Source organism: Carassius auratus, chromosome 26 (genome assembly GCF_003368295.1).
Source record: "Carassius auratus strain Wakin chromosome 26, ASM336829v1, whole genome shotgun sequence".
In the NCBI taxonomy this organism is placed as follows: domain Eukaryota; kingdom Metazoa; phylum Chordata; class Actinopteri; order Cypriniformes; family Cyprinidae; genus Carassius; species Carassius auratus.
The window spans coordinates 20,354,726-20,381,915 of record NC_039268.1 but is presented as its reverse complement, the minus strand read 5'-3'; the positions used below and the strand labels follow the sequence as shown (position 1 = coordinate 20,381,915).

Here is a 27,190-nt window from a genome sequence, read left to right as displayed (position 1 = left end):
CATTTTTGATGTTTTTCTTTAAATTGTAATTTTGTAATTCATACTCATAAAAGCTTAAAAATTCTCTCAAATTCTTGCAACAAATTTTATATATTCAGAACACATCTAAATAGCATTCAATTTTTTTTTTGGATGGTTTTATTTCACAGTAAAATAGCTAAGTGCAATCTGTTGCTATTTTCTCTTGGTACAAACAGTATATAAACCTATTTACATCCAACTTTTTTATGCAGATACATCACCTACACTGGGCACATTTCACATTAAAAGCAAAAAAAAAAAAAAAATACATCATACACACTCAGTTTCTGAAACACATGCAAGTCATTGCTGTGTCTTATATCAACATTTGTTACGGAAGTGACTGCTGTCAATGCACATATTTTGTTCGTTTCTCTTTTGTGGTGGATACCAATGTAATCACAGGACCAAAAAGTAAAACTGGTACGTATCAGTAAGCTTCTGAATGACATGTCTAAGTCAAGATGCCACACCAAGGCAAGATGTCACTAACACAACCAATGCAGATAATACAGATTGCCAAAAACATTGCAAAAAAGACACAGATTCAACTGATTATACGCAAACAGTGTGGATAATTGGATAAAAAAAAGAGAATTCCAGCAGTGTGAACACAGTGCAGCTACATTTTTACATCTTGTGAATTCGGAGTTTCACTCTCGCCTCCATCCAGAAGAATTTCATCTATGATATCATAATAATAAACAAGAATTAAGGACACATTGCAACTAAAGTGGTTTAAAAAACACTTTTAAAAATAACTAGAGTAAAAGTTAAAGATAAGATAAACTTAAAGTCTTTATCTTTGTTAAGGACATGTTTATGAGAAACCAACTATTTATAATCATCTTACTTTGTTTGTCATCTTCTTGTTTCTCCTCCTCACCTTCATAATTAACAAATAACAAAGAATTAGACTTACAATGAAATGCAACTCTTTTTGTATTAACGGTTACAAAAAGTTGGGAACTATCTGGTGCCTTGATGCTCAACCAATCATTCTCTAATTTAAACCTGGATTCATTCATTGGTGTACCAGTGTTGCTAATGATTGATCAAATATATGATAGAAAGATGACTTCAACGTACAGTTAGTGTTAAGAGTCACTGAGAATATGTTTCAAATATATATATTTTTTGATCATCTTTAAGATTATTCTTACCGTTTGGTTCCCCACCAGGCTGTGGATCTCCATTCACTGTGAAAATGGAAGAAGAAAGCATTATTCAATTTCACGTACACTGCTACAGAATAAATTAGTGTTAGCTTCACTGAGAATATGTTTCAGATATTTCTTTTTTTTTTTTTTTTTTTTTTTTTTTTAAGATAATTACCGGTTGATTCCCCACCAGGCTGTGCATCTACGTTTACTGTGAGAAAGGAAGAAGAGAGCATTGATCAATTTCATGTACACTGCTACAGAATAAATTAGTGTTCGCATCACTGAGAATATGTCTCATTTATTTCTAGATTTCTTGTGACAGATTTATTTTTCTTACTAGTCATTTTTGTTGATTCCTCAACAGACTGTATATCTTCACCTATTATGAGAAAGGAAGAAGATAGAGTTAATCAATTTCATGTACACTGGTACCAAATAAATTACTACTAATAAAATTACAGAATGTAATGGCCTAAAAAATGTGAGAAGGATTTAATCACTTTGTTCATTTTATGTAAATATTACAGTAGGAAGTGTAACAACTTTTAATACACTGAATTTCAGCATAGTATGTATGATTTACTTTAAGTTTTGTAAAGAAATCTTGCACAGTGCAGAACAGAAAATAACAAACAATCTTTCAGAAGAAATGATGAACAAATGTTCAAGATAACTAGGTCTAGTTAGACAAAATTAACATTTAGCATCTAATTTAAAAGCATGCTTGAAATATAATATTATAAAATGCTTTGAGGGAAATAGATAAAAACATGAACGAAAAAATGACATACTATTCTTTCCATCCAGCCGTTTCAGAATCGCTGAAGGGAGAAACAATGTTATAAGTAATTGAATGTTAACTGTATTAGTTTTATCAAGTATTTCACATAAAATTGACTGAAGACAATCACTCCAAAACAAACATAAACGTACCTCCTATACATGGTGTGTCTTTAAAATTGTCGTGAACAATTTCTATTGTAGAGTAAAAAAATTAAAAACAAATTACAAATCAACTAAAAATGCAAAACATATATTTGAGTATCCAACACCAAGAACTAATAAGATTCCACAAGAAGAATGAAATTAGTTTCCTAAAATGTAAAATAAACATTCAACACTCTGCGCTCAACTACGTAATACGCTTAGAAAATCTACATCAACATAACATTAATATGTTTGATTAAAGGGTAACGATATAATTTTTCCTATGCTGGACATCACTTCTGGCCACTGCTGTACACTACTACTGTCTACACTGGGTACAAGTTTATAGGCCGTATTAAACTTACTTCTTAAACAACACGATAAGAGCAAGAAACACATATCTTAAAGAAGATAACACAATAGGAAACTTACTATGAAACTTTTCCCAGACCTTATACAGGATAATGGGGGCCAGTATCAAGATTAGGATGATGACGGTGGGAACTATCCACGGAGATCCACCGTCTGAAAGAAAAGAACATAAGGTATAAAAAATAATATATATCTTATAATTTACAGCTTGCACAACGGATTCATGCTACACTCTTAATGCCTTGATGCTCAACTAGCCATTCTCTAATTCAAACCAGGATTCATAAATTTTCAGACCTTTTTTCTTACCGTTTCTTTTTGCTGCTCCCTTCTCAAGCTGTGTATCTTCATTTATTATGAGGAAAGAAGAAGATAGAGTTCATCAATTTAATGTACACCGCTACAGAATAAAATACTACTAATAAAATTACAAAATGTAATGGCCAAAAAAAAAGTGAAAAGCAATAAATGTTTGAAATTTGGTATGTGCGATATGACAATTTATGATCATGGATCTATCAGCTGCAGTTCTGGAGCCTCTGTCATATACTGTACAACGCAACGCCACATGAATTCATTCACAGCAGTGTTAACTCTGGAGTTACAGGTGCTTCTCAATAAATTAGAATGTCATGGAAAAGTTCATTTATCTCAGTCATTCAACTCAGATTGTGAAACTCATGTTTTAAATAAATACAGAGTAACAAAACAAATGGCAATGACTATCAAGATTAGGATGAGCACGATGAGAGCTATCCACCAAGGTACACTGTCTGAAGAAAAAGAAAATATAACAACTGATTCATAATGCACTCTTAATGGTGCATTCACGCCAGATGAAATGTACACTGCTACAGAATAAATAACTAATACAAATTACAAAATGTAATGGCCTATAAAAAGTGAAAAAAAGTATTTTCAGCATCATTCCTCCAGTTTTCAGTGTCACATGATCTTCAGAAATCATGAAAATATGATGATTTACTGCTCAAGAAACATTTTTATTTTTATTTTTATTATTATCAATATTTAAAACAGTTGAGTACATTTTTCAGGATACTTTGATGAATATATAGATCCAGATATCAGCATTTATCTGAACTAAAATCTTGTGTAACATCCTACACTAGCTATACCATTCAAAAGCTTGGAGTAAGTATGATTTTTGTTTAATAACTTTAATTTTTTTTTTTATAATTTTACATAAATTAATCATTTTATTTAGCAAGGATGCTTTAAATTGATCAAAAGAGATGATAAATATATATATTTTTGTAATAATGTTACAAAAGATTTCTATTTCAGATCAATACTGTTCTTCTGAACTTCCTATTAAAGAAACCTGAAAAATTCTACTCAGCTGTTTTCAACATACTACTACTACTACTACTACTACTACTACTAATAATAATAATAATAATACATTTTTTTGAGCAGCAAATCAGAATATTAGAATGATTTCTGAATTATCATTTGAAATTGAAATCACAGGAATAAATTTTGCATTTTAAAATATATTCAAATAGAAAATAGTTGTAATATTTACTAAATTGAAAAACAAAAGTAATTTGCTTTGATATATATTGTTTAATTCTATTCCATTTACATTCAGATCATTTTAAGTGTGAGATGTCAAAATACTTGAATGTACACAAAACTTCCAAACACAATACAGCATCTCCGGACCACCTCAACATAAAAACTTATCTGATATTAATAAATGATGCTTACCTTTAAACAGATCTCTCTCATAGACAGGATCACTGGTGCTATTTCTCAAGGCATTCTCGAGTGTGCATGTGTAGAAGAAATCTGGATTTCCTTGTTTTTCAACTTTGATAAATTCTCCTTTTGGACTCTGGGGTGAACCCTGCAGTGTGCCTCCAGTAGAATTCTTCCAGATGATCGTTTCACTGAACTCACATATTAAATACACCGCATCAGGGTTAACTTTAATCTCTATTTTTATCACAGGTTTGGGGACCGGTGCTGTGAAAGAAACAAAGAAAAAAACATATTAAGTTCTAGTCCACAGGAAAAAAAAAGAAATATACAAACAAAAAATATACAACTACAAGAAAAACAACTACACTAACTTTAAAAAAAAGTCTTTATAGAGTACAATATGATGGCACCAGATCATAATTGTCACAGTGTCTGGTCTGTGTTTCCCTGGGTGTCCACTAGTGGTCTCACTTTCCCATAGTCACCCCACTGCAGGCACAACATTTCCCACAAAGCCTTGTCCTTCATCACTGTTAGTTGCAGACCTGTTATTGCACTCAGCTGTCTCAACTTTATTCGTTATCACCTGTCCATATATACCAGCCTGTCTCAGTCTGTTTTTACGGAGTCCTTGTTTTCCGTCACCTGGCTTTCTCGTGTTCCCTGTGTTTTTCTTGGTTCTTGTTTTGGACTGATTTATGGTTATGACCTCTTGCCTGTTTTAGATGTTGATTTTTGGATTACCCATTAAAACAATGCATTTGGATCTCTCGTTTCTGTTCTGCATTCGTTACAATAATTATGTAATATTAACACAAACTATCACTTACAAATCTCATACTATATTGTTTATTTGGAGGTTTACCATCTATGGTGATATAAAAAATCACACAAACTATCTGTGTTTTCCATATAAATGCATAATTTTAAAGCTTTTAAAGTATATCCACTCACCCAAAACTTTCAAATTGAATTTTTTTTCCTGTTCTTTACTGTTGATGTCGATGGTATACATTCCACTATGCTCGGATTTTATATTAGTTATAGTGATTTCTCCAGTCGTTTCATTAAGAGTTGTGATGTCTTTGAATCTCGGATTCGGGGCGGAAACACCATCAGCTTCATCCCATTCAATCACTTTTACAACAGATCCACCGTTTCTTTGTTTCCAAATAATGCTGCTGAGGGAAGGAGCTAAGCTGGTCGCACCAAAAGACACTTTATCACCAACTTCACCATAAACTTTCTCTTCTTGACCTAGTTTGACAAATGAAAGAGTATGTTAGTCGACAAAGCACGTCAACCAAAAGTACCTGATAATGTACTATTTTCAGACACAATATGTCCAAAGATTACAGAAAGGGACTTTTATATGTCATATACATACCGTACAAATAATAAAAAAAACACATAATTATGAGTGTTATCATCATCTAATAATAAAATAACCAAGGCATAAACATCTGAACTATAAGCTAATGTTACACCCTGTTTGTTGCACGACAAAGACTGTTATAATAATCTTGTAATAGCTATTAGCTAATAAATATTTTAGTTTACTCGTCAGACTGATATATATATATATATATTAGGGATGCACCGATAGCACTTTTTGCAGTACTCATCTGATACTGTTATTTTTGATACTTGCCGATACAGAGTACCAATACCAATATTTTTATTGCACTTCTATTTTTTTTTTTAATACTGGGTACAGAAACCAAAATAATATTTTTACTGTTAGCTGATTAACTTCATTTATTAAATAGATGGTCAAAAAATTTATTTTCAGACACATTCAAGATTTCACATTATCACAGTTTATTCTCTATAGTTTAGAATATGGTAATAAAATATGACAAGAACTCATAATTAAACTGTGTCAATGAGATTGCCGTTTGCAAATGAAGCCCACCCACTACCGGAAAACGCGGCTGCTCTTAAAAGCTGAAGACTTCCGTAGGATCACCGTTATTTTTCCATTATTTTGATTCTCTCTCTGTCTCTGAGAGAAAGCTACGGGGATTTGTTTGCTACACACTAGAGTTTACAGTCCATTAAATACAGGTCCATTTACGCATTCATTGAGATGAACTGAGAAATATCCCAGATCTTCTTACAGAGAGTTGAGATCTCTGAAGCGCTCTGTCAGAGAGTGTTTGCTAGTGAAAATATAGCTGTGCTAAACTTATACTTAGCCTCCATTTATTATATTTCATAATATAACATGATTATGAGAATTTATTAGCCATTGGCTAATATTAGACATCATTTAGTCGCATATGCGAGTGATTTACTCGCAAAAAAAAAAAAAAATAATAATAATTGTAGAGGATTGCGTAGATATAATTATATTCAACCGCAGTCATTTTGCAGTTGTAAATTATACACACTATTATAATATATTTTAAAACTAAACGGCTTTGAACTAACTTTAGCTAATAGCGGCCACCGCCCTATCATGGAGAAACAGTTATACCGAGATATCGAGTAACTTTACCAGAAGCAGCTCCGATGGTGATAAACAAAGCGTAGATGACGGTCGTGGAGTATTTCAGAGGATACATTATTCATACAAACTACACTTTCATGCGTTTTTCTTCTAGAATTTATATTAAATATTCGAGGAACACGCATCAGAGGCACAGATAATACATAGAGGATGTATGATTTGAGACAAAACCGAAAGTAACTGAGGGGTCCCCTGGGAACAGCTTCAGCTGAAGCTCAGGGGTTTGCTGCCATCTCGTGCCTGGTCGATGTCAGCACATACACTACCGGTCAAAAGTTGGGGATCAAGAACGATTTTAAGGTTTTATTATTTTATTTTATTATTATTATTATTTATTTATTTATTTACAGGAGTTTCTTATGGTCTTCGAGGCTGCCTGTATTTGATCAAAAATACAGGGAAAATGTTATATTGTGAAATTTTATTATGATGTAAAATAACGTTTTTCTTTTTTAATATACATTAAAATATAATGTATTCCTGTGAAGCAAAGCTGACTTTTCAGCATCATTACTCAGTCTTCTGTTTCACATGACCCTTCAGAAACCATTGTAATAAGATGATTTATTATCAGTGCTGGATTCTGTTGTGCTGCTTAATACTTGTTTTGAACTTGGATTTTTTTCATGAATAAAAAGAAGAGCAATATACAGTTAAAAAGTTTGGGGTAAGTAAATGTTTATTCTTTTTTTTTTTTTTTTTTTGAAAGGAATTACAACTTTTATTCAGCAAGGATATGTTAAATTGTTAAGAAGTGATAGCAAATATTTATAATGTTAGAAAATATTTTTATTTTGAATAAATTCAGTAAATAAATTAACTTTTTATTAATCAAAGAAAAAAAAGTATTGCAATTTTCATTAAAAATAAAAATAAAAATAAAATATGGCAGAACAACTGTTGCTAACATTGATCATTCTAATATGTTATGTCCCATGGACTTATTATTTCACGCTGTGATATGTGCCTATGTGTTTTGTTTTGTTTTTTCTTTCCCGCTGTGAGTCTCTCTTCTCCTCACTCCAGGTTCTGGCTGCTAATTACCTGGGAAGGCAGATTGGTTCCTCTCTGGGTGTTGCATTCTTAATGTAAACAGGGAAACGTCACTATCCTGTAGGAGTTTTGTAATAGAGGATGTAAATTCTGCTTTGCATCACAGAAATAAATTATATTTTTAAGGATATTAAAAAAGAAACCATTATTTTATCTTCTAATAACATTTTGCAAGATGATCAAATAAATGCAGCCTTGATGAGCAAAAGTGACTTCTTTAGTAAACATTACAACTCATTGTTATTGCACCAAAGTTATCTGTCAACACAAAGAGATGGCATTTCATCCAGCCTTTACAGAGCTCACGCAGGTATGATGCAGACTGGAAGGAAAGTTTATTTTGGTGTAATCCAAAAGATATCCTTATATGTATTAAATATATTCTCAGTAGCTGCACTGAATGTATCATTATTATTGCATTTGTTTCTAATTCAGTGTTTGCATTCAGTCTTATTTTGTAGGGCCACTGCCAGATCCCTCTGTGACTTCTGATTACACCCAAGCCATTAATTCTTACCAGAATTACAAGCATGTCTCTCAGTGAATCCAGTTTTGGACTAGGACCACGTGGGTGTTTGCTGTCCTATCAATGTCCTCCTGCCACATCTTTAGAAATTACAAAACACCCTCATGCACCTGCACTTTTCCAGACTTGCCTCTTTCCTCGTTTGGAAAACAACCTCCTGTGTTCCAAGCCTTCGTCAAAAACTTCACCTTGATTCTGTAGAACTCACATATGATTTGGCAACATAAATCAAGTATGAAAATAACTGGTGGAAGGAAACACTTATTCTTCAGCGTTATGCTGAGGTCAACCAGGTCAATGTCCTGCCTTGCGGCTTCGTAGTGTGCAGTGACGTGCCACATCTGAGATCAAGCCTGATCAAGCCTTTCTGCTTCTGGAAGACCTGGCACACCTCACCTTAATGTCACCTGAATGTCAGATGTGGGGGAGAGGAGGGTTGCAGGAGGTGTGAATGGTGTGAGTGGTGGTGAGGAGAGGTGTTCAGGGCGTGTTGAGTGTTTTTTTCAAACCTGCAGTAAAACTCTTTCAGATTGTCTGCCAGTTGTTGATTCTCCACATTGCTGGTGGATGAAGGTAGCTGGCCCACCTGAAGGACATTACTGGACTCTTACTGGATCCTCTTCAGTTTGCCCAGTTTGCCTCTTCAGGTTAAAGAGCTGGCTGTCTGGTGCAGTCTCAACAATCTGGAGCTCAGCACGCTTAACACATTGGAGATGATGGTGAACTTCAGGAGAAACCCCTCTGCAATTAATAATCAGCAAATTAGGACTTAAGGAAAAAGTCCTAGTTAATAGAGAATAAGTGTTCCCTATTCTAAAGTGTTACCAAAAAAAGAAGAAAAAAATATTTTACACTGTAAATAAAATAATAAATATAAAATAGTGATAGAAAAGGTTTGCACAAAACAGTGATAATATACAATATAACAACACATTACATAAAAAATAAAACTATGACAACATCAATGAGCTATGAGTGAATCAAACCGCACACTTAATAAGGCAAAAGACCAAGCATTGTGCGAGTTTCTCATTTGGCTCTTAAAAGTTGAGGCCTTGAAAATGTGGGGTAATTGGTTATCAATCCAGTGATATGGCTGTGAATGTGCTTAAAACACCAGAATAAGATGATAAAAACCTGAATATTTCTGAATCAACACAGATGACATTTGTACAAACTACTACAAATGACCTGAAATGATATTTTGCAGTTTTACACAGTGACAGTATTATGATTCATAAGAAAACAAATGAATGACGTTTTTTCAACGTAGCAAAAACTTATAGTCTCGAAGCACAATTAAGACTTTCAAAACATGAGCCATGATCAAGGATTAGGACAGGATGCCATTATTTTTTCAGATTTCACATTAAATAATAATAATAATAATAATATTAATAATAATAAAATACTCTTTTATTTCTCTGTAGTTAAGGACAGGTTCCTCCTCCAGTACAAAAGGATAAACTATTTTTACCAACTCCACCAAAAGTACTGACTGTAAAACCATTTGGTACTTAAAAAAAAATCTCTTAAGCAGATTCTTAAACCACGCTGATTGGTCATTGTGTTCACACTCTCAAAAGATATACATCGCTTAAATCTTCGTGAGAAATGGACGTTTTTAAAATTTCAGTACCGAATGGTGTCGCAGTCTGTACTTTTGACAACACTACTGTCTGCACTAATTGCTACTTGTTTCTATTTTTACTTGGTACAAACAGTAATCCACTTATTTGGATGCCCCATTTTACATCAATTTGTGCCATTTCTAACAGCAGAACAAATGATATGCGACAATGGACATTACCAATTAAGACAAAGTGCAAGTGTAAATAGCTGGTGCATTCTATATAATGGCAACATCTTGGAAAAAATACAATTGATTGATACAATTGATACAAAGTCCAAGTGATTTGCACATGACAATGTGGTCAGTTAGATTTGGGTGGGGGAACAATCCCCCGAAGTGTGAACACCGTAGCAAATAAACGGAAGGCTAATTCATGAAAATATACAAACAATTTTAAAATCTTTAAAACTAGCCATATTTCAGTCCCTCCAGAAAAACACAGATTTTTTTTGTCATTGTTGCGGGCAAAAATCCTTGATTTTGTGGCACGTTTTCTTAAAAAATGCGATGGAATATGCTGGATATTTTTGCAATTTTATGCGTGAAATTGCGTGAACTTGCAAAAACTGCGGTTTGATAAAAAGAGAAAAAAAGATGATTCTCCCAAACACCTTTTTCTCACTAGGCTACTACCTTAATGTAAAGAGTAATTTCTAATTACTACACAGAATATTTAAGTTGCAATCTCTTACCGTAAATTATTTTACATACTACTAATATAATTACAACTGTAAGTTTTTGGTACTGTTCTGTAACAAAAAAGTGCAATCTTACAACTGTAAAGTTGCATCAACTTCTGAATGAAACTACAACAGTGTTAGTAGCCTAGTGAGAAGGGGGTGTTGGGGGAATCACCTTTTTTTTTCTCAATTTCATCAAACCGCAGTTTTCGCAAGTTCAAAATCGGGAAACTGCTTTGCGCGTTATTTTGCGCTTATTTTTGTTGGCAAATAAGAATGATTTGCGCGCTTCAAGTTTCAGCCTGGTTTCACCGCAGAGTTTTCAGATGATGTTCACGTCACGTAATTACGTCACTTCATAAGGTTCCCATGGCAATAGGGGGAAAATTGCGCTTTACTTGTGTGAAGTAAACGCAACATTTTTCAACTTTCTGCTAATATATATGTGAGTTTTTTCAACGAAAATACAGGGATTATGAAATCATGCTAGCCCCATATATTTTGTTTTCTTAAATCGACAATTTATGCGGAAAAAGAGCGGTGTATTTGAAAAAAATGGGACCCCGCATAAATATGCGGCCTTTGGCTGGTTATGCATTAAATCAGGCGATCGCATAATCACGTTTTTCTGGAGGGACTGATATTTAAGCAATTTAATAATTGGTAGTTCCTAGGTTAGCAAAGTCCACTAAAGGAGGTAGAGATTTTTCACCTTATGCTCCCAAACTCTGGAATAGACTTCCTGATAATGTTCATGGTTCAGACACACTCTCTCTGTTTAAAACATCTCTTTTGCCAAGCATTCAAGTAATGAATCTCATAATTTGTGACTGAAGTTGTATCTGATCAAATCCGCATTATTATTCTTTAGCTTAGGTTAAACTAATTCATTTTATGGAACTGCAACTACGCCAATTATGTCTTTGTTGGTTTCTATGTTTTGCCATGGACTTTACATCCTGTGGTAACTAGGACATACACAAGCTCCAGTCTGGATCCAGAACACCTGAGAAGAGATGATGCTGACCCCTCAGAGGACCCCAGATGAAGCTAACCCTGAAACAACATACAGAACTAACAAATATTGCTACAAGTGTGATTACTTTAATTACGTTAATAGTGTTCATCGTCTGGCTGACTACGTCTTGTATTAATTTTTCTGAAAATTGCTGTCATATGCACATAAACTGACAGTCACCACTGATAAGCTACTACTAAATATTGTAGAAACTTAATTTAAAGTTGCTTTGCAATGATTTGTATCGTAAAAAGCGCTACACAAATAAACTTGAATTGAATGTAATTGAATGTGCAATGTGCAATTATTATCACCGATTTTGACTGTGTCGCATCTGAAATATTGTTCTTTTAGACATTTTCCTTGTCTGTAATCAGAACCGTACTGACTATAAAAAGCACAAATATGAACAAACAAGAGTCAAGGACTGGTATTCAATTAGAATGCTCTGCATTTTCTGAACATTTTGTTGTTGTTTTTGACAAAGTATTATTAAGTCTTTTTATTCCCATTTTCTTTTTCATTATAATAAATGTGAAAAATTATTAACTTTAAAGAGAATGCAGCAGGACTGAAATTGACAGTCCACTATAAATATAACTTAAAGTGGGGGTGAAATGCTATTTCATGCATACTGAGTTTTTTACACTGTTAAAGAGTTGGATTCCCATGCTAAACATGGACAAAGTTTCAAAAATTAAGTTGTACGTTTGAAGGAGTATTTTTGTTCCCAAAATACTCCTTCCGGTTTGTCACAAGTTTCGGAAAGTTTTTTTCGAGTATGGCTCTGTGTGACGTTAGATGGAGCGGAATTTCCTTACATGGGTCCTGAGGCACTTCTGCCGGAAGAGCGCGCGCTCCCATATAGCAGAGCACTGAGAGCACAACAGACTTCACAGATCAGAGCGAGAGCGTCGCCAAATGTCACAAAAGAAGTGTGTTTTTGGTTGCCAGGGCAAGACAACCCTGCACAGATTACCAAAGAAAAAACAGCATCAACGGAGTTGTGCAAGTGTTTTTGTTTGTTCCCTGCATTTCTAAAATGCTTGTTTTACAAACAAAGCCCAGTTTGACGACGGATTTGCGTATCGTTTATTTCTTAAGGATGATGCAATCCCAACGAAAAAGGGTCACGATTGTGTGTTGGAACCGCAGGCGGTGAGTAAAACTGCTTCAAATATCTCTGCCTCCTTGTTAGTGCGTCCGCCTACCATCGGAGACCTGGGTTCGAGCCCCGCTCGGAGCGAGTCGTTGCTTCTGCTGCTCACGTTAAGTTTCAGCCTTCACAGCTGTCACAGCTTCCAAACGCTCTCAACGCAAAAGCTTACTCGCGCTTGTGATTCTTTAGCTCCGCCCACACGTCACACCTCCAGGCGCTCATGTTTTTCCGGGAAAAATCGGTACAGACTATCTTTCTCTTATGAATATAATAAAACTAAATACTTTTTGGAGTTACGAAGGATGCAGTACTACTCTATAGGTACTCAAGATTAACAGGATATTGAGTGAAAATGAGCATTTCACCCCCCCCCCCCCCTTTAAGTTAAAATGGTAAGTCTTCATCTTTGTAAAGGACTATTAATGTAATTATTTAGTTTTTTATTTTCCTACCGGGGATGACTGCACCTTCTTTTTTCTTATCACCTTTATAATAAACTAAATAATAAACAATTACCCATACAATGAATTTAAACTTTTATATATTATGTTGACAGTCATTTGTCAACATATCATCATCATAATGTGATAAAATCATTCACTTTAATAGAGCATGCAGCAGAATTATGAAAATAATGAAATGCAACTTTTTATATTATACTGACAGTCATAAAAAGTTAGAATTGAAGTGTGTTGCTTAACTATCCACAATTCTGTAATTTAAACCACCTGGATATCGGTGTAGCAGATACTGTTTATTTAGTGATGATTTATGGGAGAATAATGTTTTTCAAAGTAGCTTGAGGAGAAAACGTAATCACATTAGCTTTACTGAGAACATACCATAGATATTTTAAATATTTGACAAATAGATGACAAATTATTACATCTTATGTTTAGGATTATTACATGCTTACCTTTGGACGTTACATTATACTTCTTTCCTTGAGTGTCATTTGTGAAAAAGAAAGAAGATCCAGGAGTTACACAGACATACAGAGCAGAGTAAGCTACTGCTGAATTCCTTAAAGGGGTCATATGATGCTATTTCAATTTTCCTTTCTCTTTGGAGTGTGACAAGCTCTTGGTGCATAAGGAAGATCTGTGAAGTTGCAAAGGCTAAAGTCTCAAATCAAAGGTGATATTCTTTATAAAAGACTTGTCCACACCCCCCTAAAATTCCTCGTTCTAACATCTCTACGTCATTATGTGGGAAGATTTGCATAACACCGCCCAAATGTTCACACAAAGAAAGAATGCATAACTTTTATATTGAGTTTTGAGAAGTGTAGAGTAGTGCTTGTTGTTTGTTGTTTCTCTGATCACATGCAGATATGGTTTTGTGTTTATACAGCGTGATATGCAATGCATAACAACACAGTATAATTCATTATAATCACTAATTAACTGCACTTGCAAGTGAATCTCAAATAATTTTGTGGGATAATTAAATGTATTCTAAATAAACTACAAACATAAAAATATTTATTTTGTCCTCACATTCTTTCTTGTAACTCTTCCCTCTCAGTCGCACACTTGACTGAAAGGCTCATTATATGCAGCTCATTATGCAGGTCTTTGTCTTCTCAGGTGTAAATCACAAAAATATTCATGATAGCTGATGCCTACTTGCATATGAGTTTTACAAACAAAGGGCCCTATAATACACCTGGCACAATGTGACACAAGGCACAGCACAAGTGTGTTTGCCAGTTTAAGTCCGGCGCCGATCGCATTTTCGCGTCCAGCACCATGTCGTTTAATTATCAAATGCATTTGCGCTCATTTATGCGGCCGTAGTCGTGCTGGTCTAAAAAAAGAGGTGTGTTCAGGCACATTGCTGGCACAATGCTATTTTAAGGAGCTGAAAATAGACTGCGCCATAGACCAACTCAAACCTGGTCTATAGTCTGGCACAATGTTTTTTCTTTGCTATTTAAAGAGCATACACGCTGCTTATTAAAGGGGGGGGGTGAAATGCTATTTCATGCATACTGAGTTTTTTACACTGTTAAAGAGTTGGATTCCCATGCTAAACATGGACAAAGTTTCAAAAATTAAGTTGTACGTTTGAAGGAGTATTTCTGTTCCAAAAATACTCCTTCCGGTTTGTCACAAGTTTCGGAAAGTTTTTTCAGAGTATGGCTCTGTGTAACGTTAGATGGAGCGGAATTTCCTTATATGTGTCCTGAGGCACTTCTGCCGGAAGAGCGCGCGCTCCGTATAGCAGAGCAGAGAGAGGCTGTGCACAGACAATCAATGATCAGAGCGAGAGCGTCGCGAAATGTCACAAAAGAAGTGTGTTTTTGGTTGCCAGGGCAAGACAACCCTGCACAGATTACCAAAAGAGAAACAGCATTAATGGACCAGTGGATGGAGTTTATTTTTACAGAGCATCAACGGAGTTGTGCAAGTGTTTCTGTTTGTTCCCTGCATTTCGAAGACGCTTGTTTTACAAACAAGGCCCAGGTTGACGCCGGATTTGCACATCGTTTATTTCTTAAGGATAATGCAATCCCAACGAAAAAGGGTCACGATCGTGTGTTGGAACCGCAGGCGGTGAGTAAAACTGCTTCAAATATCTCTGTGTTGTTAACTTAGCTATCGGCGCGTAAGCACATCAAGTAAACAAAATGCGATGTTGTTATCAAACTGCACTTTCCACATGTACAGCTTAAAAAAAAAAAAAAAGTGGAACTTAGTCATTTTCCAAAACCGCTAAGCAAATATATAGTTTCAGTACATACCACATAGAGAAGCCTTTGCTGATGCTGCTCTTGTTCAATTTCAGCCTCTGGATCTGTGTCACAGCTTCCAGACTCGCTCAACACAAAATCCTACTCGCGCTCGTGATTCTTTAGCTCCGCCCACACGTCACGCCTCTAGGCGCTCGTGTTTTTCCGGGAAAAATCGGTACAGACTATCTTTCTCTTATGAATATAATAAAACTAAAGACTTTTTGGAGTTATGAAAGATGCAGTACTACTCTATATGTACTCAAGATTAACAGGATATTGAGTGAAAACGAGCATTTCACCCCCCCTTTAAACACAGGGATGCACAGCAGCACACAAACATGCCACATATTACAAATTAAAGGATTGCAATGCATAAGAATTTTTTGTATGCTAATTAATTAAATTTTATATATATATATATATATATATATATATATATATATATATAGTCATTGCATGTATCAGAATTAGGCCATATCTATTTGCTCGCACACCAGCAGCTCTGTTTCATCTCAGAGACGCGTTCTGTCTTTGCGCTTGCCAAATTCCGCCTTGTAAATAGTAAATCCATCATGGCACGAGCGCAACTGGCTCTTAAAGGGAATGGAAGATGAGACTCTGATTGGTTTATTGCACTTTATGCCCAAAAAACACCCATTACTCATTAAGGAAATAGGGACAACCCGTTTAGACCATGCGCCCGGGCACGCCAACCGTTTTTCCGTTGTTAAAATAGCAAAAGCGGATTTGAACATGGCCTGAGTGCACCTGCGCTGTGAGCTTTGAACTTTGCTTTATATTGTTAAAATAGGGCCCAAAAAGTGTCTCAGAAAATTGTAATCAATTTATTGTTTTCTGAGAGTAAACAAGAAGATTTTCACATCATTTAGAAATAAAAATTCTACACTTCAAGATCCTGGTTTAACAGTCTTGTGAACAAATATTCTGTATGTGTTTTATGACCTTATTTCAGTGACTTCAAAATTTTAGGTTTTCACTAATTACGCATGAACGTTGTTTTCTCAAAAAGATACATGCTATTTACATATTATTGTAGCCAAGTGTGTGCTGATTACAGTGTTTTCAGACTTTAGCCATGTATAAGCTTAGAAGCAACTGAAAAAAGCACAAAAGTCAGGGCATGTCAAAACTTCTCCAGGCCCCCAAAACCCCCTAGACCTCAGAGGGTTACAACGTATAAACTAATTTCATTACACCAAATACACAAACTAATGCTCTTTTTAGCAATTGCATATGACCCCTTTAATTACAAAATCTAATGGCCAAAAATATTTTGAAAAGCAGTGTTTGAAATGTCTCACTTTGTTCATTTTATGTCACTATTACAGTAGTAAGTGTAACACACTTTTTTAATACACTTTCACAGTAACCATAAAGCATACAGAAATACACTAGCGGCCAAAAGTGATGTCCAGATTCCAAAATCCAAATTAAACACTTGTACAACTACACAATACACTTAGAAAATCTACATGAAAATAACATTAATGTTTGATTAAAGAATGAAGATCAATCTTTCTATGCTGGACATCACTTTTTTTTGTACACTACTACTGTCTACACTGGGTACAAGTTTATAGAGAGTATTTTAAACTTCTTAAAAAACACAAGTGCAAAAACATGTATCTTAAAATAAAATACAATAGATAACTTACTATGAAACCTTGACCAGACCTTATAGAGGAGAACAAAGAGGACCAGTATCAAGATTGGGATGATGATGAAAGCTGTCCACCAAAGTCCACTCTCTGAAGGAAAAGAACACGAGGAATAAACATAATAAATAATTTATACATAACTTATAATATACTTGCACAGCTGATTCATAATGCACTCTAAATGATAGCATAACAATATCCTGGTCAAAACTATCAGCAATCACAGAAACCAAATTGTATGACATTAACTCTTTCCATGTGACTTGATACAAAGTCCAAATGGCCCTAAATGTTTGTACTTATTTTGAAAGTAGAAACAGAGTATGTTGCCAATAAAGTATTTTGTTAGCATTAAGATATACATCAATGCAATTTGCTGTCTACTGTTACTATGCTAAACAGCCAGCAGACATGCAGTAATGGTTTTTTAGACACAGTATAAGGCCCAATCCCAATTCTACCCCTTAGCCCTTCCCCTTACCCCTACCCCTCCATTTTGCACGTTCACTTGAAGGGGTAGGGGTGTCTCGATTCTTTTGGTTGGAGGGGTAGGGGTAAGGGGAAAATTTTCAGGTATGAATTATCTCAGCAACATGGCTGCTACAGCGAACAAAAAGACACATAAATGTAAGCTTTTTGGCATAAATAAAGATTTTAATGAAATTTTTTTTAAAACATTTGTTTTATGTTGCATTCAATTGTGAGTTTATATTAATGGTCGTGTTACTCAAAGAAATGTTTGCAAAAAAAATCCCTAATATTTGCTAACGTCATTACAGACTGCATGATAGTGGCACAGCATATGTCTGATCAGGGCCATAACTGCCGTAGACATTGATGGGGGCTAATCCCCCAATAATTGGAAATCACTAAATCAATTTCTCAAATATTGCCTATTCGAGAGAGAGAGAGAGAGAGAGAGAGAGAGAGAGAGAGAGAGAGAGAGAGAGAGAGAGAAATGGAAGTTGCGTGTATTCACGTCTGTGCGTTTATGTTTTTAGAGTGAGTTTACTTAAAAACAGCGATTGTATCCTCTCATCGCTGGAAAATATAATGTAGTGATTCAATATTTAAACTGTATTTAATAAAAGTTGTGGGGCAGCGTTGACAAGTTTATTTTCTCCTGGATTGTGAGCTGTGCGATTTCCGATATGTGTGTGTGTCAGTAAGCAGCTCATTATTTATACAGAATGACAATTAAAGGCTATAATGCACATCAGCACACCAGTATGTGTGCATTATAAGAGCTAGACGAAGAATGATGACGTGTGATGGCATGGTAGTGGTGTCCCAATCCTTAGGGGAATATTTTCTTCCCTACCCCTTGACACTCTTTTTCAAGGGATAAGGGGAAGGGGTATAAAATAGAATTGTGATTGGGCCTATGCCTGTACTAGTTGATATTTTCTGATGAAGAATAACATACTGTAATTTGCCGGTCTCTACCATGGTAAGACCATTGTTTACAGTATCGCAAGGCATACTGTAATAAAAAATAATGCCTGTCAAATATATTGCATAAAATGAAAGAGGATAGATGAAAATGTAATGTTCCATGTACTTATCATTGCACAAAATAAGGTTCCTCTTCAGGAACTCGAGCTGTGTCGAGAATGTTTGGGGAACGCATCCAGCGTGACGTCTCTGAATAACGTATAATCAGTCCGAAGGAAGGGCGAGACGTCATAGGTGGGTGACGTCAGAGACCAGGAAGCATAAAAGCTTGAGCGGCGAAGCCGGTAATCAGCCTTGTGTCTTCAGCAAGCGCTCCGAGGAGTGTGTCCGTGCATGTGATCTTGCAGTTGCGGTCGCGCTGTTGATGAGGCACGGCGGCGACCGCGATAGCGGGAATCGCACATGATCTGGCGAACGGGTTGGAGACGGCTCGTCCTATCTCCACCCGTGTTCACTAGATCTAGAGCTCGTTCTCGAGGCTTGGAAACCAGCGCTGCAGTTTCTTCGCGCTCTGAGACAGCTCGCTGTAGCACACGCTAGAGTCAAAGCGCTTCTCTCAGTTACCGCCCAAACGTAGCGGTGCTGAGAGGCTCGCTACCTCTACGGAGGTCTCTAGAGCAGCTAGTACGGTCATCCCCTGCCGGTCAACTGCTTCAGGGCACCGAGCTAGTGGGTCTAGGCGCACCAGAGGCCAGTCTCGCGAGACTGGTTCCCTTAGGAGGTCACATGGCGGTGTGGGAGCCCCTGCCAAGTGTACTTCACGGGGTCCTGCCCCGAGCAGGCTCTGGTCTAGTCTTCCTAGCAGACGATGTGGGTCTGAGGAACGTCGTTTTTAGGAGACTTCAGCTATGAGAGTCCTGATGCTGCGGCTCAGGACCTCGGAGGGCAGGCCCCTCTGGGGAAGAGCGGTGTACACCACATTACACGGTTCCTGTCTCTCCTCAGTGCCCTCAGGAGATCTGCCAACCCTGCCGGTGTTCCAGGGCGCAGCGGTCTCCAGCGAGCGCTTCTCTCAGTTACCGCCGGGGAACAAAGCGGTGCTAAGAGGCTCGCGACCTCCTGGGAGGTTTCCAGAGCACCTAGCTTGGCCGTCTCCTGCTGGTGCGCCACTTCAGGGCACTGAGCTAATTGCTCTGATGCCACCAGAGATCAGTCTTGATAGGCTGATTCCCTTAGTAGACTATTTTGCAGTGTGAAACTACTGCCAAATGTGTCTCAGTGGGTCCTGCACACTGTAGTGAGAGGCCACAGAATCCAGTTCTGGTGGGCCCCAAGCAGGCTCTGGTAATGGAACAGAAGTAGACTCTCTCTGAGGACGGAGACCATCGATGTGGTTTTCTTGGGTTGCAGAGCCCGGATCCTACAGCCGGTACTTCACTGTTCCGAGGAAGGATGAGGCTTTGTGTCCTTTTCTAGATCTGTGCTTTTTGAACACCTGCACAGGCCGAGGACTGGTGTGTCACGATCTATCAAAAGATGCACTTATCTCCATCCTTCTTCATTGGAAGTTCCTGAGGTTTGCTTTTGGGGGCAAAAGCCTACCAATACGGATCTTCCGCTGGCCTTGCACTCTCACCTCACACTTTCACGACACAACCACATTGACGATTGGTTGATATCAGCTCAATCTGAGCAGATGACGGTTCGGCACAGAGGTATCGTTCTCGCTAACATGAAAGAGCTGGGGTTAAGACTTAATGCCAAGGAAAGTGTGCTTTCTCCAGTTCAGAGAACCACTTATCTGGGCATGGTGTGGGATTCGACCATGATGCAGGCACGTATGTCACCTGCTCGGATCGAGTCGATCCTCACTGCAGTCGCGAGAGTGAGAGAAGGCCGTTCACTCACTGTCAAGCAGTCACAGAGATTGCTGGGTCTGATGGCAGCTGCGTCCAACATGAATACTATTGGCCTGCTGTACATGAGACCCCTACAGTGGTGGCTCAAGACCAAGGGGTTCTCCCTGAGGGGAAACCCACTTTGCATGCTAAAGGTCATGCGGCGCTGCCTACGTGCCTTGGATATGTGGAGGAAGCCTTGGTTCTTGTCTCAGGGCCCAGTGCTGGGAGCTCCTTGTCGCCGTGGGATGCTAGTGACGGACGCGTCCCTAGCATCCCAGTTTATACAACTAGCGTACCAGATCCTTGTGTGGGCCCAGGACGAATTCCACTCGCTCAGAGCAGTTCACATTCCTGGGCATCTTTATATAGGAGCAGACATCCTGTTGAGGCAGGGGCCGAGGCCCGGGGAATGGCGGCTTCACACTGAGGTGATGAAGCAGAGTTGGAGATGTTGGCCAGACTTGGGTGGATCTGTTTGCCACTCGAGAGTCATCGCACTGTCCCCTCTGGCTTACTCTCACTCATCCAGCTCCACTGGGGCTGGACGCCATGGTACAGACATGGCCGAGGCTTCATCTGTACATTTTTCCCCCGATTGCTCTGCTCTCGGGAGTTCTGGAGAGAGTGTGCCGGGACGGAGTCCGGCTGCTGTTAGTAGCCCCGTTCTGGACGGGCCGGGAATGGTTCCTGGGCCTGATTTCTCTTTTTGACGGCACTCCATGGGAGGTTCCCGTCAGGAGAGATCTCCCCTCGCAGGCGGAGGGTGCGCCCCCGCATGGAGCTTAGAGGCTGTAGGTGATGTCTCTGAGGAGGCACAACTCTTAGCTTCCGGTCTCTCAACCGAGGTTGTAAGACCGTTCTCCAATCCAGAGCTCCCTCAATGAGGAAACTGTATGCCTTGAAGTGGAAGCTTTTCACTTCTTGGTGCGGAGACCGCCAGCTCGACCCAGTTAACTGCCCGGATGGTACAGTGCTGGAGTTCCTGCAGGCTCTTTGCAGGGTTGACCCACTCCACCCTGAAGGTCTACGTGGCAGCCATGGTGGCCTACCGTGCCCCTCTCGGTGGCAAGTCAGTGAGCAGAAACCCTCTGGTTACATGTTTCCTCCATGGTGCGCTGAGGCTAGGCCTCCGGCCAGAAGAAGCTTATGCTAAGCGGTGATCAGGATGCTATCCTAAACCTCAAGTCCTCTGATCTCCCCTCTCCTGGGGGTCAAGACTCACTCCTTCTGAAGTTTGGCCATTGGACGGGTTGTCCCCGATTTCTGTCAGGCTCCTTCTCTTTCTCTTGCTTTAGCTGTGCTCTTCCACACTAGGCAGAGATTTGAAAGTCTGGCGGCGTAGGCATTCTCGTTCCTCAAACGTTCTCGACGCAGCTCGAGTTCCTGAAGAGGAACGTCTAAGGTTACGTATGTAACCCTGGTTCCTCGAAGGAACGAGACGCTGCGTCGCAGTGCCACACTTCTGGCATCTCTGGCTGGCACTTGCTTCATCCTTTGAGGCTGATTACCAGCTTCGCCGCTCAAGCTTTTATGCTTCCTGGTCTCTGACGTCACCCGCCTATTACGTCTCGCCCTTCCTTTGGACTGATTATACATGTTATTCAGAGACGTCACGCTGGACGCGTTCCCCAAACGTTCTCGATGCAGCGTCTCATTCCTTCGAGGAACCAGAGTTACATACGTAACATTAGACAATTTTTTTGAACAGTAAGATTTTGGATGTTTTTAAAAGAAGTTTCTTCTGCTCACCAAGCTTGCAATGTTTTATTTACTTTTTATTGAGTAAAACATTTTCAGGATTCTTTGATGAATAGATAGATCAAAATGTCTGAACTAAAAAACTTGTGTAACATTATACACTAGCTATACCATTCAAAAGCTTGGAGTCAGTATAATGTTTTTCTGAATAACTTTAATTTAAAAATATTTTGTATAGAAATTAATCCTTTTATTTAGCAAGGATGCTTTAAATTGATCAAAAGTGATGATAAAGACATTTATAATGTTACAAACGATTTCTATTTCAGATAAATGCTATTCTTCTGAACTTTTATTCTTCTATTAATTAAATAAACATGAAATAAGTCTACTCAGCTGTTTTCAACATACTACTACTACTACTACTACTACTAATAATAATAATAATAATAAATGTTTTTTGAGTAGCAAATAAGCATATTAGAATGATATCTGAAGGATCATGTGACTCGAGTAATGATATTAAAATATATATTTGAAATCACAGGAATAAATTTAATTTTAAAGTAGATTCATATAGAAAATAAATATATACTTTTTTCTAAATTGTCAAACAAATGTAATTTGCTTTGATATATATTGTTTTATTCTATTCCATTTACATTCAGATCATTATAAGTGTAAAATGTCCAAATACTTGAATGTACATACAACTTCCAAACACAATCCACCTTATTTTTAATGTAAGCGGGGAATTTTCGAATTTCTTTATCGATGACACTCCTATTTGGGCATGAATAATATTTAGTGCTAAGCTGAAGTTGTTGATAACAGTAGAAACCTAACATAAAAGCACAAAGAGGGATAGCTTGAATGAATATTCTGTCATTTACTTACTCTCAGGTTGTTGCAAACCTGTGTTCATTACTTTTTTGCTGCTGAACACAAAGGAAGATATTTCGAAGAATGTTTGTTACCAAGCAAATCTTGGGTCCCTTTGACTTCCATAGTAATGAGAAATAATATTATGGAAGTGAATAGGATCAAAGAATATTTTTTTTATATATTAACAGTATTCCAAATATCCTCCTTTGTGTTCAGTAGAACAAAGAAATGTATACAGGTTTAGAACAAGTCGATGTTAAGTAAACGATGAAAACCTGAATTATTGGGTGAACTATCACTTAAAGCCAGGTACTGTGATTGTATTGAATAAAAGTACAACTGTACTGGGACTGGAACACCATGGTGCCATGAACAAAATACTTTTGCTACTTTTGGTTAAAAGGCTTGGGGAATTTATCGGTTTCTCCTGAGCATCTGACTGACTTCAGTGTTTTGTTTTACAGATTATTGGCAAGGTGGCCATGAGAACGCACAAACTGAACCATTGCAGCTGCTCCTTCAGTACAGTGATGCCTAAAGTCCAGGCATTGACAGACCACACTTATGCCTCAAGGGTTAAAATAATGTTACACAAGGCAATATAGTTCCACAGTGAAAATCCCTTTGCCCTTGCCATTTTCAAGAATGACACTAGCACTTTATTGTACACTGTTAAATTCTACACTTCCCATTTTAAGATACACATAATTCATCAAATTCCAATGATCCAAAATAAAAAATATATTTTAGTTATATTTTTATCACTCCTATGCTCCTTAACTAACGGCTAGCAAAACGGAAGTTTAACAAATGATAAGGAATTATATCATCGTACCTGTCACAGTCTTCTGTCTTTCTGTCACTTTCTTCTGTGAGTGTTGTGTTTGTTTGGTCTCATGTGCTTTTGTCCTGTTTCTTTTCTTACCCCGCCAATCTTGTTACCTCATCATTGGGTAACACTTTAAAATAATGGTCCGTTGTTAACAAGTAACTACGCAGTAAGTAATAGGTAGTACTACATTAACACTAGGTTCATTGTCATGGACTATATATTCTCGTCTCACACACTACTCTGTCTGGCTGTATTGATTGTTAGATGTTAATCGTGTTTGCATTTTGCCCTTTTCTGATTCTGCTCTTGTCCTTGTTATCGGTTCTGTTTTTATTTTTGCCTGTTTAGTTTTAAAATGAAAGATTCTTCCCTGCATTTGGACCCAAACCCTGTTCTTTCCTTGGCGCTCTCTGACCGACGTGACAGTACCTATTTTTGCATTTCAAAATAAGGTGGATAGAGGATCTCAGAACCACCTCAATATAAAAACTAATCTGACACATGATGCTTACCTTTAAACAGATCTCTCTCATAGACCGGATCACTGGTGCTATTTCTCAAGGCATTCTCGAGTGTGCATGTGTAGAAGACATCTGGATTTCCTTGTTTTTCAACTGTGATAAGTTCTCCTTTTGGACTGTGGGGTGAACCCTTCAGTGTGCCTCCAGTAGAATTCTTCCAGATGATCGTTTCACTGTACTCGCATATTAAATACACCGCATCAGGGTTAACTTTAATCTTCTCTAGTTTTATCACAGGTTTGGGGAGCAGTGCTGTGAAAGAAACAAAGAAAAAACATGTTAAGTTCCACTTTTCTTGTTAGAGTACAATATGATTACCATCTGTGTTAATCACTGTAAATGCATCAATGTGAAGTATATCCACTTACGCAAAACTTCCAATTTGAATCTTTGTTCCTCCTCTTTATGGTTGATATCGATGGTGTAAAGTCCACTACGTTCAACAGTTAAATTAGTTATAGTGATTTGTCCAGTCTCCTTATTAAGAGTTGTGATGTTATTGAAATTCTTATTCGGGATGAAAACGCCATCTTCAGCATCCCATTCAATCGCTTTTACAACAGATTCACCGTCTCTTTGTTTCCATAAAATGCTGCTGACATAAGGATTTATGCTGGTCGGCTGAAAAGACACTCTACCACCGACTTCAACAAAAACGTTTTTCACTTCTTGACCTGGTTTGTCAATTGAAAGAGTATATTAGTTGACATACAACAAACTAATTTTATTCAAGTTTATTTTAGGGGTGCACGTTAAATATCATCCAAAATCACACACCTGATGGAATTTACTACTGATTAGAGAACAAGCTTTACTCATGAGATGTGCATTAATTATCGGCTGATATTTATTGTGCACCCCTAGCAAAATTCTCTATAATAGTTACTAATAGCTTCTGGAAAGCATGGCAACAAAAGTACCCGATAATGAACTATATTCAGACACAATATGTTATATACCTACCACACACATATAAACAGAACACATAATTATAATACCTTACATTTATATAGTGCTTTTCTAGGCACTCAAAGCACATTACATTGTGAGGGCTATCTCCTCATCCACCACCAGTGTGTAGCATCCACCTGGATGATGCAACGGCAGCCATATTGCGCCAGAATGCACACCCCACACCAGCTTACTGGAGAGGATGAAGCCAATCAGCAGATATGGGGATTGTTAGAAGGCCATGATGGTCAGAGGCCAATGGGCGAATTCAGCCAGGATGGAGAGGTCACACCGTTACTCTGATTGTTATTATCATGTAATAATAAAATAACCAAGGCATCAAAATCTAAACTATAAACTACACAAAACTAGGCCACGACAAAGACTGTTCTATATCTTTATATAATCTTTACACCACAGTCCCGTGGTATTTGTAAATTGTACACAGTATTATAATATGTTTTAAAACTAAACAGCATTGAACTAACGTTAGCTAAGAGCAGCCACCACCTCGTCATGGAGAAAATGTATAGTGAAATATTGAGTAACTTTACCAGAAGCAGCTCCGATGGCGATGAACAAAGTGCAGATGACGGTCATCCAGTATTTCAGAGGAGACATTTTTCAAAGTAAACTTTCATGTGTTCTTCTTTTAGATTTTGTTTTTCAGAAAGTATTTGAGGAACATGCCTCAGAGGCCAAGCGAAGACAGAAACCGTAAAGGAAGTCAGTTTGAAACAAAACTGAAAGTAGAATGTGGTTCCCAGGATTTAGCTGAAGCTCAGCCGTTTTATGCTAATTTGAGACATTTTTAACCATATATATATTTAGCTTAGAGCCACAGCACAAGATGGCCGCCAGCCCAGTGCCACAGCACAAGATGGCTGACTCAACGCCTGAGTCGCCAGTCCAGGTGCCACCGATTCGCCGACATAGAGGACGGAGGACGAGGAGACGGGCGCCTACCGTTCCTCAAGGCCTGAGGCCGAGGTGGTGCCCGATGCAGAGGCGGTGCTCGTTGCTGTTCCAGAGACCGAGGTGGTGCCCGATGCCGAGGCGGTACCCAATGCTGTTCCAGAGCTCGAGGTGGTGCCCGATGCGGTGCCCGATGCTGTTCTGGAGGCCGAGACGGTGACCGATGCTGTTCTGGAGGCCGAGACGGTGACCGATGCTGTTCCGAATGCCGAAGTGGTGCTCGATGATAAGGCGGTGCCCAGTGCTGTTCCAGAGGTCGAGGTGGTGCTCGTTGCTGTTCCAGAGACCGAGGTGGTGCCCGATGCCGAGGCGGTACCCAATGCTGTTCCAGAGCTCGAGGTGGTGCCCGATGCGGTGCCCGATGCTGTTCTGGAGGCCGAGACGGTGACCGATGCTGTTCTGGAGGCCGAGACGGTGACCGATGCTGTTCCGGAGGCCGAGACGGTGACCGATGCTGTTCCGGAGGCCGAGGCAGTGCCCGAGGCGGTTCCGGAGGCCGAGGCGGTGCCCGAGGTTGTTCCCGATGCGGTGCCCGAGACTGCTCCCGAGGCTGTTACCGAGGCGGTGCCTGAGGCCATTCCCGATGCAGTGTCCAAGGTCGCTCCTGATGCCTTGACCGAGGCGGTGCCCGAGACCGTTCCAGAGACAGTGCCCAAAGCCAAGGCACCTCGGGTCTTCACAGACAGTCCAGAGTCTAGTCAGATTCCCGTGGACTCTCCGGAGTCGGGTCAGGTTCCGGTGGACTCTCCGGAGTCGGGGCAGGTTCCGGTGGACTCTCCGGAGTCGGGGCAGGTTCCGGTGGACTCTACGGAGTCGAGTCGGGTTCC

General features: G+C 38.4%; 1 protein-coding gene across 4 annotated transcripts; it reads right to left on the bottom strand.

Annotated features, from left to right (window-relative positions):
* Nucleotides 1-222: 222 nt before the first annotated feature.
* Nucleotides 223-26,178, bottom strand: LOC113044620 (SLAM family member 7-like). 4 transcript variants are annotated; one of them, XM_026204755.1, is made up of 12 exons: nucleotides 25,943-26,125; nucleotides 24,806-25,111; nucleotides 4,215-4,472; nucleotides 2,793-2,828; nucleotides 2,544-2,636; nucleotides 2,118-2,159; nucleotides 1,976-2,005; nucleotides 1,522-1,563; nucleotides 1,357-1,392; nucleotides 1,185-1,220; nucleotides 875-907; nucleotides 223-705 (listed from the first exon to the last, which is right to left on the bottom strand). In XM_026204755.1, the coding sequence occupies exons 1-12, from the start codon at nucleotides 26,007-26,009 to the stop codon at nucleotides 644-646; spliced, it is 1,041 nt and encodes a 346-aa protein (XP_026060540.1). In that variant the 5' UTR covers nucleotides 26,010-26,125; the 3' UTR covers nucleotides 223-643. The 4 variants fall into 4 exon arrangements, 3 of the variants coding, with proteins under 3 accessions (XP_026060540.1, XP_026060542.1, XP_026060543.1); XM_026204757.1 differs by lacking the exons at nucleotides 24,806-25,111; nucleotides 25,943-26,125 and adding exons at nucleotides 5,163-5,465; nucleotides 6,709-6,915; XR_003275887.1 differs by lacking the exons at nucleotides 223-705; nucleotides 875-907; nucleotides 1,185-1,220; ... (5 more) ...; nucleotides 2,793-2,828; nucleotides 4,215-4,472 and adding exons at nucleotides 7,560-8,706; nucleotides 8,809-9,040; nucleotides 13,706-13,732; nucleotides 17,203-17,295; nucleotides 24,429-24,689 and having other exon boundaries at nucleotides 25,943-26,178.
* Nucleotides 26,179-27,190: the final 1,012 nt, after the last annotated feature.

What these genes read in the sequence shown, in the direction of transcription:
- LOC113044620 (XM_026204755.1), bottom strand. Translation starts at nt 26,009, where the DNA reads ATGTCTCCTCTGAAATACTGGATGACCGTCATCTGCACTTTGTTCATC. An exon ending in ATTCAAATTGGAAGTTTTGC is followed by an intron (nt 4,473 to 24,805) that starts GTAAGTGGATAT and finishes TTTCTTTCACAG; the next exon opens with CACCGGTCCCCAAACCTGTG. An exon ending in AGACACACCATGTATAGGAG is followed by an intron (nt 2,006 to 2,117) that starts GTACGTTTATGT and finishes TTCTCCCTTCAG; the next exon opens with CGATTCTGAAACGGCTGGAT.